This window comes from Leptodactylus fuscus, chromosome 2, assembly GCF_031893055.1.
Source record: "Leptodactylus fuscus isolate aLepFus1 chromosome 2, aLepFus1.hap2, whole genome shotgun sequence".
NCBI classification, from domain to species: domain Eukaryota; kingdom Metazoa; phylum Chordata; class Amphibia; order Anura; family Leptodactylidae; genus Leptodactylus; species Leptodactylus fuscus.
Genome location: NC_134266.1, coordinates 170,753,746 through 170,768,559, shown reverse-complemented (window position 1 = coordinate 170,768,559; position 14,814 = coordinate 170,753,746). Strand labels below are relative to the sequence as shown.

Here is a 14,814-nt window from a genome sequence, read left to right as displayed (position 1 = left end):
CATGGATCTCTTGGACAGACTGTACAACCCTATTTGTGTTGCAATTTGCACCTAATTTTTGGTATAGCAAATAAATAATAAATGTGGTGTAAAGCCTTTAATAAATTTCCCATATATCAGAATGTGTCTAGCTGACTGTGGGATGGGTGTAATGTAGATGAAAACTACATAATTTTCCAATAAAATTAGTCTCCAAGTAGTGGCAATTATGGACATTTTTGGGGAGTGTTCAAGGGTGAGTCCCCAGGTGCTTCTGCCTGCTGTAGTACAGGATTATCAGGGCGTGCTAGTAATACTGATCCTTTAATTTTATTGGAATAGCTTTGCAATGTAGGTACATTTGATGCAAAAAGACAAATATTATTACAATCAATATTTTGTTATGTTACTTAACAATGTCACAACGTTCATACTGGTAGCTGCACAACTGGCTGAGCTACATTGTCCATTTCTTTTACATAGGCCACTACACATCACCCTCGGTATTTGTCACTTCCTGGACATACAAGGTTGTCTGAAGGACCGCATAACAAGAATGCAGCTTCCTTTAGAGGTAAGACTTCACTTAAAAGGGTTTTCCAGGAATTGGACAAACTACATAAGGGCCTAGTGCAAGTGTAACATATCAAAAAAACAAACAAAATAATAAACCTACTCCCCTGTGACCGGCTCTACTGTTTGTGGCTCAGTTCCCTAGAAGCCCTGCACCCCATGTTAGAGCTGGAGAAGGAGTGGTAATGTATGTGCGTGATGTCATCAGTCCCTTTGCAGAAAACACTGATTTGCTCCAGTGGTCACCTGGGGCAAAGGGCTTTCGTGGTGGAGCCATGGCACGCAACCAAACGGACAGCAGAAGTGGACAACCGAGCACTGAGGACAGTTTATGTTACACCTGCCCCTCCATAGTTTGTCCAATCCCTACACAACCCCATTTAAGGAATCCAGCATTGTCACTATTATTGTCCTCTAGCACTGGGGCCCTGGGTTCAAGGTACCCAAGACAACAACCTTATGGATCTGCATATTATCCACATATGATACAGTATATTTCAGTATTATACTGCAAAAACATACTGATAAGGTAAATGAATTGTACTGGAATAAAAAAAAATGCAGCCACACCACACGTCCACAGGCTGTGTATGGTATAGCAGCTCAGCCCCAGTCAACTTTATGCAGCGGAGCTGAAATACCGCATACTGTCTCTGAACAGGTTTAGTGCAATTTTTAGTCATATAGCTTACAGATTATATATATATATATATATATATATATATATATATATATATACAGCTATAGCCCCTCTTCACTTCTGCTTTACTGAAGGGCATTCATATGTGCATGAACAATTATTAATCATAATGTCTGATGTCTCATAATCTAAATGGTTATTGTAAGGAAATGAACTACGTAACACTTAGGTTTAATCTTATTTTTCTGAACAGTGGGTGGTGATGACTCAGATGGGGGTAATTCCAGCCAAGAGTTAAATTTCTACCCCAGAGCAGCTGACATCTTGCGGAATGACCGACAACGACGAGCTCCATATAAGAGCAAGTTTGAATGGACAGATGAAAAGCAAGATGGCAAAGCTCAGGACTCTAGCACAGTCCGTGACTCTCCATTACAAGGAGGAGTCCAGGAACCACTCTTACCTAAACCAAGATTTGGCACTTTAAGAGAGGACATTCAGCCACATGAAGGAAAATGGGCACCGATTGCTCCACCAAGAGTAAGGCGAACATCTGAACGTGACAGTCAGAAACAGAGATCTAGAGAGAATAGATCTCACTCTCGAGAACCAAAGTAGAAAACTAGCCTAGGTTTTGAAGCGCTTTTTAAATGAATTTAAAAAAAACAACAACAAAAAAAAAAACAACTCCTCATCCTTCTGTTGTTGGTCTATTTAATTCACTTGGACTGCAGGGTATCATATATTTTACAACTTTTCTAGTTCCTATTACTGCAGATGTCTACAGACTGTATAACTTATTGTCCTGTACAGAACAATACAAGTGTCATATGCATGAAAGGTATGTTAAAGTAGTTTTTTTAACCATTCAATTGAATGAGATTGAACTTGTAGTTCTTTCCCCGGCCACTACACAGTATATGGAGCTGTATACTTCAAGTACACTGTGGCTCTGTGCAGCGCCGCACCTCCCATGAGGCGACCTGAAGCGATCGCTTCAGGCGGCGCTATGCCAGGGCCTCGGGAGGGCGACATTTTTGCTGACCTAAGCCAGTCCAGGACAAGCTGTCCTGGACTGGCTTAGCGTCACTGTGTCTGCAGCCCGACACAGGAAGCGAGCGGTGTATTGGGGCGGCCCTGCTGGACACAGCGCTGCTCCAGCGGCCGCCCCTCACACTCAGGCAGAGAGCAGGTCCTCTCCCTGCCTTCTCTCTGCCTGCGAACACCGCTCGCTCAGCTCCGCCCCCTTCCGCTCGGCCCCACCCCCTCAGCTCCGCCCCTCTGGGGGTGGCTTTCTGACACCGCTTCAGGCGGCAGAAAGCCCAGGTTCACCCCTGGCTCTGTGTAACATCTGATCAACAGTGGTGCCTAGAGTTAGGTCCCAATGCTCTGATACTGATGATAAATCTTATGGATAGGTCATCAATAGTAAAATCTTAAAAACTCCTTTAATGAATAGATATATGTTTAGATTAAAAATGGCACATCGCACTGATTTTCTGCAGGTAGGAAAGGTATAATAGTAGAAGGCTGAATTCAGATATCTATAATGTAGGTATAACATTTTGTCCATAATTCAGCCGTGAATCTTGTTCCAACTGCAGGTCTAATGGCTCAGTCCCACAGTGCTGTAGATACTTATGATATGATTAATTGGGTCATATGACGGAAGTATGGCTGGGATTTGTGTCCATGATATGGTCTGTATAAGATGATCATGTATCGACCATCTAAATTCAACCAAATAAAATATTTTTTATTTTTGTAAAGACTGTACATAGATGCATAAGGAATTTGTATACTTACAATTTCAAAAACACTACATAGTTTACAAATATGTTTACCTGAATGCCTATTAAATATTATTTTATACCGATCACTATATGTATAGAGTACCTGTCCCAGAATGCTATAAGCATTGCTTTAAGGACGTTTTCCTATATCATAATGTTATGGCATTTTGCTCAGCTTTGCCAAAACATTATGGTTAATAAGATTTAAGCTATAGGACTCCCACTGATCCTGGGGACTATGGACCCTTTGGTTTTTTTTCCTGAACAGCAGTGCTCCTGCCCCCCCCCCCCACTGTGCAGGGAGATGTAACTTACAGCACTTGTTTTGCAGATTTGTGCAAAGGGGATGGACAGGAACACCAATGTGCAGGAGAACTGTGAATGTTTTCAGGAACAGTGACCATCCAGATCTTCCATTAACTAGAAAGTGAGTGTGTATCTAAGCAATATGCTGTCACTTCTAATGATGGAAAGACCCTTTCTAGGCAGCCAGAGGTATTGCTGTCAACAAGCTGTTGAATGGTTACAGCAGTAACCAACACCTCTGGGCTGTGTATAATATAAGCTATACAGTACATGTCCCATATACTGTAGTGGAATAGTCTAACATAAATTTACTGAGAAATTGTGTCATACTGTCGACACACTGTATGCAATGCGGTCTTATCCATGACTACTGAAATAGATCATTTCCCAGACAGGTCAGAAGTGACTGCTAATGGACCCTCAGATTTGTTCTCATCAGTTTTGTGTGGGCTCAAGCACTGTCTGTAAACCCATTGTTATGCATTGTTTTAATGTCTTACTAAATATTGATAAACCTCCTGCACCTCAATAATTCTTGAATTTTTTAATATATTCCTTGATTTTAGAATGTTATTTATTACAGTATACTGTGTGTGGGAAGGTTTTCAGATTTAATAAACCAATGCCGAGATGTAATACATATTTTCTATAATAAAGAAAACAGAAACCTGCACTTGTCTCTTTATTAGCCTGTGCCACTATCATGCCTTACTGTTCATTTATAGGCTATATTATGATAACAGAAGATTAGCATTACCTTGGATGGTCCCTTTGACTGAAAATGTGATATTGGTATCACCTACATATTTACTCTTTATTCATATCAGTGTTGTGCCTACACAGTGTCATGGCTAAAGCAACGCCTATTAATCGATGCAAAGAACTGGACTTGTTGAAAGTGGTGAAAGGGTTCTCTTTAACCACTTATCGCTCAGCACCTTACTATCACATTGCGCTGAGTGTATAGTTAACACTTAGCATCGTAAAAGTATGTTACACAGCTGAAGGCTGGTACCACCAGGGGTTACGGGTCCAACAATGTCCTGCAATACTATGTATTGCACAAGGGATCTGAGATCTCAGCTTCAAATCCCCTTGTGGGACATGTAAAAAGTGAAAAAAAGACATGTACAAGTCCTCACCTTCCAAAAACAGCATTATTTATCCTGTACGTTGAACACCGTAAATAATGATATATAGATATTATATATATTGTTGGGAATGGCTCAGGTAGATGCTTGTAGCAGTGCAGGAAACGGACACTGGATTGCACACAAGTTCAGGCTTTATTCACTTGTAGCGCATACACTGCTTTTGCAAATCCACAGGGTAAACAGAATAAAACCCTTCTCGGCTGAGAAACTAACTTAAACGTAAGGAAACTTTTCCTTGACTATACAGGAGACTGGCTACCAGTCTCCCAACTTGGCAATAACAACGGCTGGCACAGTACCTGCTTTGGAGGTCCGGTCTGGACTGTTCAAATCTGTCAGTGTGGTGCCACCCTGCTAGTCTTCACACTCAGACTGTTATTAGGGCCTGATTAGTCAGCTGACCTCCCTGATGTGAATCTTTACTATACACCCTCTAGGTCCCTGGCTGGAATGTACCTGGCTACCCAGACCACACCTTTCACTCTCTCACAATATAATATATATATATATATATATATATATATATATATATATATATATACATACACACACACACTGCAATGCAGAAATTAACGTATTTTGGTCACTTTGCTTTCCAAAAAAAATACAAAATAAAAAGTTATCAGAAATGCATACATGCCAAACATTGGTACCAATAAAAAAAAAAGGTACAACTTGTCCCACATATAAAGAGCCCTGACATTACCTCAGTCAGCAGTACACTAAAAAAAAAAAAAAAAGTTAAAAAAAATAGGTGTCAAAATATGGTGACCCCAGGAATAGTTTCAAAAAGTGATGTTTTATTTGTAAAAGCAGTAGAAAATAAAAGAAAAACCAATATGAATATGGTATCGCAGTAATCGTAATGACCCGCTGTACAAAGCTACATGTCTTTTTTAATGGCTGAGCTTTGTATGTGCTTTTGTTTGTATTATTACTGTATTATCATGCTGCTGTAACACACTGAACTTCCCCATGGTGGGACTATTAAAGGATTATCTCTTAAATGGTGGCAAATAAAAGTACAACTCGTCAAAATAAAAAATGTTATAAATTTTTGAAGACATGGACGTAAAACATGAAAAAAGTCATTACCATACAAAGTACCCTGTGTCATTAAGGGGTTTAATGACATTTGTAAATATATAGTTAAGATCCCAGTTTAACCCCTTCCCGCCGATGGCACTTTTTGACTTCCTGACCAAGCTCGATTTTTCAAAACTGACATGTGTCACTTTATGTGGCAATAACTTTGGAACGCTTTAACTTACCAAAGTGATTTTAAGATTGTTTTTTCGTAACACATTGTACTTCATGTTAGTGGTAAATTTTGGTTGATATGTTTTGTGTTTAATTATAAAAAAATTGGAAATTTGGTGGAAATTTTGAAAAATATGCATTTTATAAAGTTTGAAATGATGTACATTACATACAGATAGTCAGACCGCCAAAATTATATCATAAATCTCATGTCCCAGATCTCTGCTTTATGTCGGCATCAAACTTTAGGCGCCCTTTTAATTTTTACGGACATTATAAGATTTACAAGTGAAACAACAATATTCAAAATTTTCAAGAAATTTCCAAAACCCATTTTTTAAAGGGCCTAATCCAGTTATGAAAGTGTTTTGAAAGACCCTTGTATTAAAGCCCCCCCATAAATCACCCCATTTTCAAAACTGCACCCCTTAAATAAGCCAAAACAACATATACCTAGTAATTTAACCCTATAAGTGCTTAACAGGAATTAATACAAAATGGAGGTGAAATTTTCAAATTTGAATTTATTTTACTAATATTTTCGTTTAGCCCTAGAATTTGCACATTCACAAGGGGTTAAAGGAGAAAACGCATCCCACAATTTGTTAGGCAAGTTCTCCCGACTACCATAGTACCCCACTTGTGGGTGTAAACGAATATATGGACGCACAGCGAGACGCAGGAGGGAAGGCGCGCCAAAGAGCTTTTAGAGGGCAGATCTGGCTGTGATCAGTTTCAGGAACCATGTCGCATTTATAAAGCCCTTGAGGAGTCAAAACAGTGGAAACCTCTAGAAAGTGACCCCATTTTGAAAATCGCACCCCTCAAAGTATTTATCAAGTGATGTAGTAGCATTAGTAACCCCGAAGTGAATGTGTAAGCTGTGCGGAGTAAATTGGGTACACCAAATCCCATTCTATTTTCCCACCAGCTCCTATGACGCGGACGGGGAAGAGGGGCATTCTGGGGGGTCAGCGCTGGTGTATTCTCTCTCATAAGCTCTACATATGGGGTGTCCCCTGAAAACGCTCGCACCGCTTACACATTTCCTTCTAGTCGCAGCCACTTATGTCCTAATGATTTGGCGACTTTTGGGGTTTTTGTCTTCACATTGTACAAGGTAGATTTTTATTTTTATTTTCTGGCAATGTGGCCATATGAGGGCTTGGTGTTTGCGGTATTAGGTGTACTTTTCAATGCCACCATTTTGGGGCGTGTAACTTATTGACTACATTTTATTAACTCTTTCTGGGTGGGATGTAAAAGGAAACATCAATTCTGGCATTGCTTTTTAGCATTTTTTTTTTTCCCCGTGCAGCGTACAGCATAAGTAACATGTTGCCTTTATTCTGCGGGTCGGTACGGTTACAGCGATACCTCATTTATATGATTTTTTAATGCATTGCTATTTGTGCAGAATAGAATTCAATTCAGGGAAAAAAATCTATTGTTTTTGCATCACCATCTTCTGAAAGGCATAACGTTTTTATTTTTCGCTAGACAGAGCTGGTTGAGGAATTATTTTTTGCGGGAAGACCTCTTCTTTTTATTGGTACCATTTTGGTTTTCATCTGACTATTTGATTACTTTTTATTGAACATTTTGTAAGGGAAAGGTGGTGAATAATCATTATTTTGTGCGGTTTTCTACGTTTTTTTTTTTTACGACATTCGCCGTTCGGGTTAAATAATGTTTTAATTTTATTGTTCAGGTTATTACGGACGCGGCGATACCAAATATGTAATGTTTTTTTCTATTTTTCTTTATTTTACATAATAAAACATTTTATATGGGGAAAAAGGGATTTTTGGGGCTTTATTTATTTATAATTTATTTTAAACTTATTTAAACTTTTTTATTTTGACTTTTTTTTTCACTTTTTTTTTCTGTCCCCATGGGGGATTGAAGCAGTGATCGGCTGATCACTGCTTCAATAGAGATACGCTGCAATACACGTGTTACACGTGTATTGCAGAGTATAGGAAGCTGTCAGCCTGTGTGGACGCACAGGCTGACAGCTTCATTTACGGCAGGATCGGCCAGGCGCGAGGACGGGGTAAGTGAAGGGGCAGACCCCGGGCTGCCCCCTACGAACACCGGCACCCCCCGAAACCGGGGGGGGGGGTGCCGATCGGCACCATATGACGTTGTAACCCCGGAGGTGCCGGTGGTCATGTTGATCACCGGCATCTCAGGGGTTAACACCCGCGATCGAACCCGGTTCCGACCGCGGGTGTTACAGGGCATTGTCAGCCGTGTATTACGGCTGACACCCGCTGTGCATGGTGCGCACACAGTTTCTGTGTGCGCACCATGCATCCGCAGTAATAGTACGGCGGTTTGCGGGAAGCCCTTCCCTGCAGCGCCGTACTATTACGGCGAATGTCGGGAAGGGGTTAAATACAGAAAAGCCATATTTGTGAAATAAAATTGTCAGCACATTAAACATTATATTGAAATAAAGAAAATAGGATAGGAGATTGGCTTTGCACAAGATACTTGAACATAATTTTGGTTTGTGATTGTACCAAATAATTAGAGGAGATTTTTCTTGTTATCATTGAAGTTTAAATTAATTTATCTACTTATACATAGTTGGTTGATAGAATCATTATTTAGAAAAGGTTGTAGCACCATCTAGTGGAAGATTTGGAGAATACATGTTAGTTCACATTCTATAGTAATTAAATGGGTTGTCCCATAGCCAGGATCCTATCTATACTGCTAGTTTATGTGGATTTAAGACTTTTTCTAAATACATCGCTTTATTAAAACTGCTTTGTTTGGTCGCTATCTTTATTTATTCACTTCATTGTTTACATGCGTTTCTATGACCACGGGCTTATCTGCTCAGTGATGTAGCTGCCTGCTCTCAGGGTGGGAGGGAGGGGCTGAGTGCTCGGCAGCAGCTCTGAGCTGTGTATGTCTGATAAGTAACTCCTCAGCCGATTTAATTGAATTTGGCTGATAAGGGCTGAGCTAAGGAGTCCAATACCTCTGTATGTAATACAAACCGACTCAAATTCAGCTCTGCTACATCAGCTTCATACTGTGGTAATGCATTTACAACCAATCCCTCATTACTGACTGCAAACATAGCAGATAGCAGAGCAAGTGAAACCCCGCCCACTAATGTACCGAGAAAACCAGGAAGTAAAGAGAGCACAGAGGAGTGAACCTGCCTTTTTCGCCGCCCGAGGTGGACGACAGGGGTTGGGGTGGAGCAAAGGGGGTGGAGTGGCATTAACAGGTAGTGAGCAGGCACGGAGAGGACCTGCTCTCTGCCTGAGCGTGAGGGGAGGCTGCTGGAGCAGCGTTGCTCCAGTGGCCTCCCCAATCCACTGCTTGGTGACGCTAAGCCAGTCCAGGACAGCTTGTCCTGGACTGGCTTAGGTAAGCAAAAATGCCACCCTCCCCAGGGCCCTGGCATAGCGCCGCCTGAAGCAGTCGCTTCAGGACGCCTCATGGGAGGTGCGGCGCTGCCTGCAGGTTGATGGACAAGGGTTATGAGAATACCCCTTTAACTATTCTTAAATGACAGAAAGGCTTTGTGACTATAATATTGTATATTAAAAGATATATTAGGTATTCACATATGCAGAAGTAAGAATTACATCATGGAGAAGAAATTGATTATGTTAAAAAAAAAAAACCCTATGCACAGGTAATTAAATAGTGTCCACTTATTACATACACTATAATGCATCCACTAGTATATTACCATAGATTGCAAGCTGTTGTGAGCAGGGCCCTCAGTCTGAGTGTGTGAGCTGACCGTTTCTCTTTGATGTATCTTTTTGTCTGTACATGAACCCTACATTTTATAAAGTGCTGCAGAATATGTTGGCGCTATATAAATAAAATGTATTATTATCACCATTATATCAACTTAATATTAATAGGATATATGTTTTTAATCATTACTGACAAAGATTTGATAGCCGTTATGAGAATTGAGGAGCCCCCTTTTAAGTTTGCCCTTTTCCCTGTATTTTCTATACTATTGGAGATCAGTCTCACATACTTCACTCAGACATTGTTTGCCTGCACAAGAGAATTTAGGTTATAAATTTATAGATTGTTTTTCTAGCCAAACCCCCTTCGAAGCAATGATAATCTCAGACAGAATGTTTAGACTTTCTTAAAAATACTGTATGTTAATAACTTGCTCAAGTAATGTCAGACAGATTACACGCAGCATGCCAGATAAGTACTTTATTCTGCAGAATGTGAAGAAATGGACATCACTGAGACACATACATAATTTATTTAAAGACTAGAAATATTGTTTCTTTTCGAATTTATAATAGATCTATGCAAGAAAACAATACACAGGAAACCAATATTAGATGTTATATCACCATCTAGTGGAGGACATGGAAAACATATACCATTTAACCTTTCAAGCTCATTTATATTACAGAAATGCAAGCACAATATAAATTGATCAGGGGCCATCTTGGACTACACTTTTGCTCATGTTTTGTGTCTTGTGTTACAGTTCAGTCCCAATCACTTTACTTCACATCTCACAACAAATGGCACATATTTACTATAGTGATTATGACTAATGTAATCATGGCATCTCTTGGGCTATGAGGGTGTGGATTCTCAGAAAAAGAAGCAAGGGTTTAAATGTTCCCCAGAGTGACAAAAATGTGGCAAGAATATGTTGCAACATTCTGGATCAAAGGCTAAATTCACATCTGTACCAGAGTCTCTGCTGCAGAAATCACCAAAAATCATCAGAGAGGAAAGTCCTTTACAGAGGACTTCTCTCCCCGCTGGTTTCAGTATAAAATCGGTAGAGACCCAACGGACAGCTGGCTGACGCAAGCGACGAAGACAATTACTTAGATGTGAACCTAGCCTTAGCCAACTTAAAAAAATAAAAATAAAGTATATATACATATATGTGTGTGTGTGTGTGTGTGTGTGTGTGTGTGTGTGTGTGTATATATATATATATATATATATATATATCTATATCACATCACATACACACACACACACACTGATCAACCTCTTTAAGGTTTTTCAAATGGTTTTGTGCATTCAAAGTTACAGACATATATGTCAAATATTTCCATAGGGTCCCATTCACCAAATAGGTGCTCTTGGCACAAGAGGGTCATTTTGGCATTGTTAGGGCAGGTATAGGTTGGAATACCTTTTATAATATAAAGTTTATGGCACTTCTTCATTAAAGTCTTGTGAGTACAGTTTCTTCTTTGGCAGAGCGCTGATTTGTATTCCATACAAAGTCATCCAGTAGAGATGAGCGAGTGGTATTCGACCAAATACCTCCTCTGCATAGGTATTGGTGTAAAAAAGTGCCAGGGAAGGTGGGAGGGGAATCGAATTTTTACTGCGTTTACCACGTGGTACTCGACCGAGTACACCAATAACTATGCAGGGGAGGTATTCGATCGAATACTACTCGCTCATCTCTATCATCCAGAAAAAAAAAAAAATAGCATGGGAGCCTATGGGTAATGTATCCTAGTACATGCCTAGCTAGTGGTATATGTTAAAAGAATCTGCCAGAGGTATAGGAAGGAAAATCCTAACAATTTATACCATTGACATTCCCTTCAAAACACAGTGTGAATAGAGTCAAAGAATCACTTTACACCTTGTTGAATTATAGGAAGGAGTAGAACTAATGTAACATATATGGCCAGTTTAATATGTTAAAAAGCAACACTTGTGCAGATCATATCTACATGAGCATACTATGATCTAGTTTTCTGAAAAATATTCCAATAATATTCTAGGTATCATATTAGGCTACTTTCAATTCATCAAAGGATCAGAACAATAGATATACACGTTTGCCAGTTATGAGGAATACAAACAAAAGGCTTTCTCTTTGTATCTGCAATGTTAAAATAAAAACCGAAGGTTTCTGCAAGGTACTGCACAGTATTGTATTTAAAACATACAACGCGTTCAAAATCACTATGCAAATTATATTTTTTTCTGATTTTCGTAAATGGTCGATACAAATGACAGTCAGTATCATGTTCAAATCTTCAACTGTAACAGTATAAATTAAAATTTATTTGGACAAATCGCTCAATGAAAATATTTATTTGTTGAATTTGCAGCATCAATAGGTCATATTTACTGAAATCAAAAGCTATTTGAATCAAAAACACCTTAAGGCTAAGGGCCCACATTGCCAGTAGATGACTGCATGCACAAGGCAATATAGTGTCTTAAAACAATACCATACTTAGACCTGGGAAGTGTTGAAGATTTTTTTTTTCTTAGTTTTTTTGTCAACCAGTGCCTGGAAAAGAAAATCTCCAATGACCACTTTAATGTCACAGCAGTTTTTCGTAATACTCACTGTAAGAGAGTGTAGTCCAATTAATAGGTTGGTTGTAACCTCAGAGGTGACCTAATATACGTTCATGTGTGTTTAGTACATTGAACTAGAACAAGATTTGCTCTATCCAAGGTATGTGCAGAGGACCAAGGGTCATTTTTTTTTGGAGGAAAGGTGGTTTGCTGAACCATATAAGGCTGAGGCCCCATGTTGAGGAAACACAGCATTTTTCTGTTGCAGATTTTGATGATGTTTTTTTTAAGCCAAAGTGTGGCCTGAAAAGTCCTGGAAAACAGAAAATCTCTGCTTGTGCCATTATGAATCCTTTTGAGCGCAATCCGCTTTAAGTATCACCATATTGTCCCAAATTGTTAAAGACATGGTAGCATATGCTAGGAATACACACAATACACTCAGCTGTGGTGTATATGGTTGTACTACTTTAATGATGACAATGAAGCAGCATATAATACAGTGTATACACAGGAAAAGGTTGTGCTAGGATGATTAGTATAACATGATTGGTGGAGAAGTTGTAACAATAGTCCTGATGCATGTCTATTGAATAAGAAAATGGAGAGAGGTCACACCCACCATGAGGGCTGAGTGGGGGGTTGTGGTGTTTTATAATTCACATGTCTCAAAATCCAAAATGGTGGTTGTCAGCACATGTCTGAAATACAAAATGGAGGTTACACAAGCTGACATCCTCCACATTCCCCTATGCACTGCACCCTCAGCTTTTTCTCCAAGTGACCCTTTATTTTCAGACAGGGCTGGACTGACTGTAGGTGTGCTTTAAAAGTATATTTTCTGGGCGGTTTATGATATATAGCTAGGATGTGCCAGCACTCAACATGTATATCTGAATGCCAGGGAGTCCCTTCTTAAAATGAAGGGCCACAGCTAAGCACTACAGCTTCTTCACAGCATCTTTCTCAGCTACCAACTGTGCAGGAATTACAAACAGATTGAATGGAACTGTGTTGCAATTTCCTACATACTGGGTGGCCATAAGCTCACTGAGCATATATGTATATTAGTATATTACACATAATCCTGCCAATATACCATATCATTTTATGAATATACTTTATGGAATAGCCTTTTAATTTTGAAGCCATACCAATACATTCTCATAATAACCCAATACACCCACAGCCAATATATTAGAATAGAAAATCAATCTACTAATTGAGTCTGTTTAATAACATACCGTATTTTACTGTTATCTTAAGTGCAAATTTGCTACTATGGAGGCACTTAATCTACAAATACATGCGCTGAAGCCATTCCCAGGCATTTCTGACCTATTGAGAGTCAATCATATTAAATTATGCAAAAAAAGTGTTTTAAATATCATGGTCTAAAATACCAGTATGACCATCATACTGGTGGCAACAATAACTTAAAATCTGTACATCAGTAGCATTAAAAGCATATAAGTCATGGCTTTAAAGTAATTGCATCTTACTTTGTGTTTTACTCTAAGTCTCAGTAGTTATTGCACATGCCCCTATTTATACTTCATTCATTATATTACAGAACGGCTATTTATTCCCTTTTATGTTTGCTTTGTGCTGACCCATCATAATATGATTTACTTTTGTACATGAGGAATATGGATGCTAATGCCAAGACAGCTCCGAGCTGTGGTGGACCACAAGGGCTATATTCTTGTGCAATTCCTGAGAAGAGGGGAACAAGTATGCGTCCCACTGACGTAACCGACTGTCCAACACCTATGAGAGTACCACTTCCATGCTTCTGACCTAGTGTCAGTTCTAGGTCCACAATGCATGTTCTCCCTATACTTGTAGAAAAAGCCAAGAATGTTGAAGACAATACAACAATCCACATCTTGGGTGCCACAGAATACAACAGAATGGAAAAAAATGTGAGAACACTGGAATGTAACAACATTGTGTAAATGTTATACTGATAAAGTCTAGACAGAGGTCCCAGCGAAAATCCAGCAAGAGCTCCCAAAGTGCTGCCATAGCTTATTAAGTAGCCAGTCATCCGCGGTGTCAAATGGAATCTTTCTTCCATTGCTAAAGCAAAATTGCTGTAATATAGCATCACGGCAACAGCTATAAGCAGACGAACCAAGAATATGTCCCACATCTGAGAAAAAGCCACACCTGTGACTTTCTTAAACACAGAAACAATCTGCGCCCACAAAGTATGTGCAGATCGGTTTGGTATTACTCCATTGAGTTCTTTTGATGTGTGTGATACATTATAAGAGTTAGACGGCATGTCACTGTGTAAACTCACACGGATACTAGGTGGAACAAGGTTGGCTTTGTCCATAGTCTGTGGCATCATCCAAACAAGACCTAAAAATGAAAACATTCCAGAATTTATATTGTATACAGTAAGTCTTTGGATATGGAATAGTAGAAAAAAAACAGTAAGCTAGATGACCATCTATCCGTGTTTCATAAAGAGACTCTATAACTATGGATCCCACCGTCCCCCACAATCTACAGAATCTAGAGAATAATTTAAAGTATGCCAGTCTTGTACGGTAAATGTTATCTGTATACTTAACCATCCTTCCCTGTTTGCCTAAAAAGGTACATGTAATGCTTGTGGAGGACTCCTGGGAGTGAGAACATGGTGGAAAAGACGCCAGGACTCATCCTCAACATGTTGTGCACTGCCCATTTATGGGTACACAGAAGTGGAAAGAAAATAAGCATCGGAAAAAAAAACAACTACAGATTGGAGCGCAGTGTCCTTTATTGGGGTGTTATCAGCTGACAGAGT

At 39.4% G+C, this 14,814-nt stretch overlaps 2 protein-coding genes across 2 annotated transcripts in view; one reads left to right on the top strand and one right to left on the bottom strand.

Annotated features, from left to right (window-relative positions):
- Window positions 1–3,916, top strand: part of LOC142195376 (sodium/hydrogen exchanger 2-like) — a 67,924-nt gene extending 64,008 nt beyond the window's left edge. The window contains exons 11-12 of the mRNA XM_075265119.1: window positions 463–553; window positions 1,446–3,916. Of these exons, the coding sequence (XP_075121220.1) occupies window positions 463–553; window positions 1,446–1,810 (456 nt within the window). The 3' untranslated portion in view covers window positions 1,811–3,916. The remainder of the gene's footprint in view (window positions 1–462; window positions 554–1,445) is intronic.
- A 9,349-nt stretch (window positions 3,917–13,265) lies between these two features.
- Window positions 13,266–14,814, bottom strand: part of SLC67A2 (solute carrier family 67 member 2) — a 46,337-nt gene continuing 44,788 nt past the window's right edge. The window contains exon 6 of the mRNA XM_075262803.1: window positions 13,266–14,381. Coding sequence (XP_075118904.1) covers window positions 13,594–14,381 — 788 coding nt within the window. The 3' untranslated portion in view covers window positions 13,266–13,593. The remainder of the gene's footprint in view (window positions 14,382–14,814) is intronic.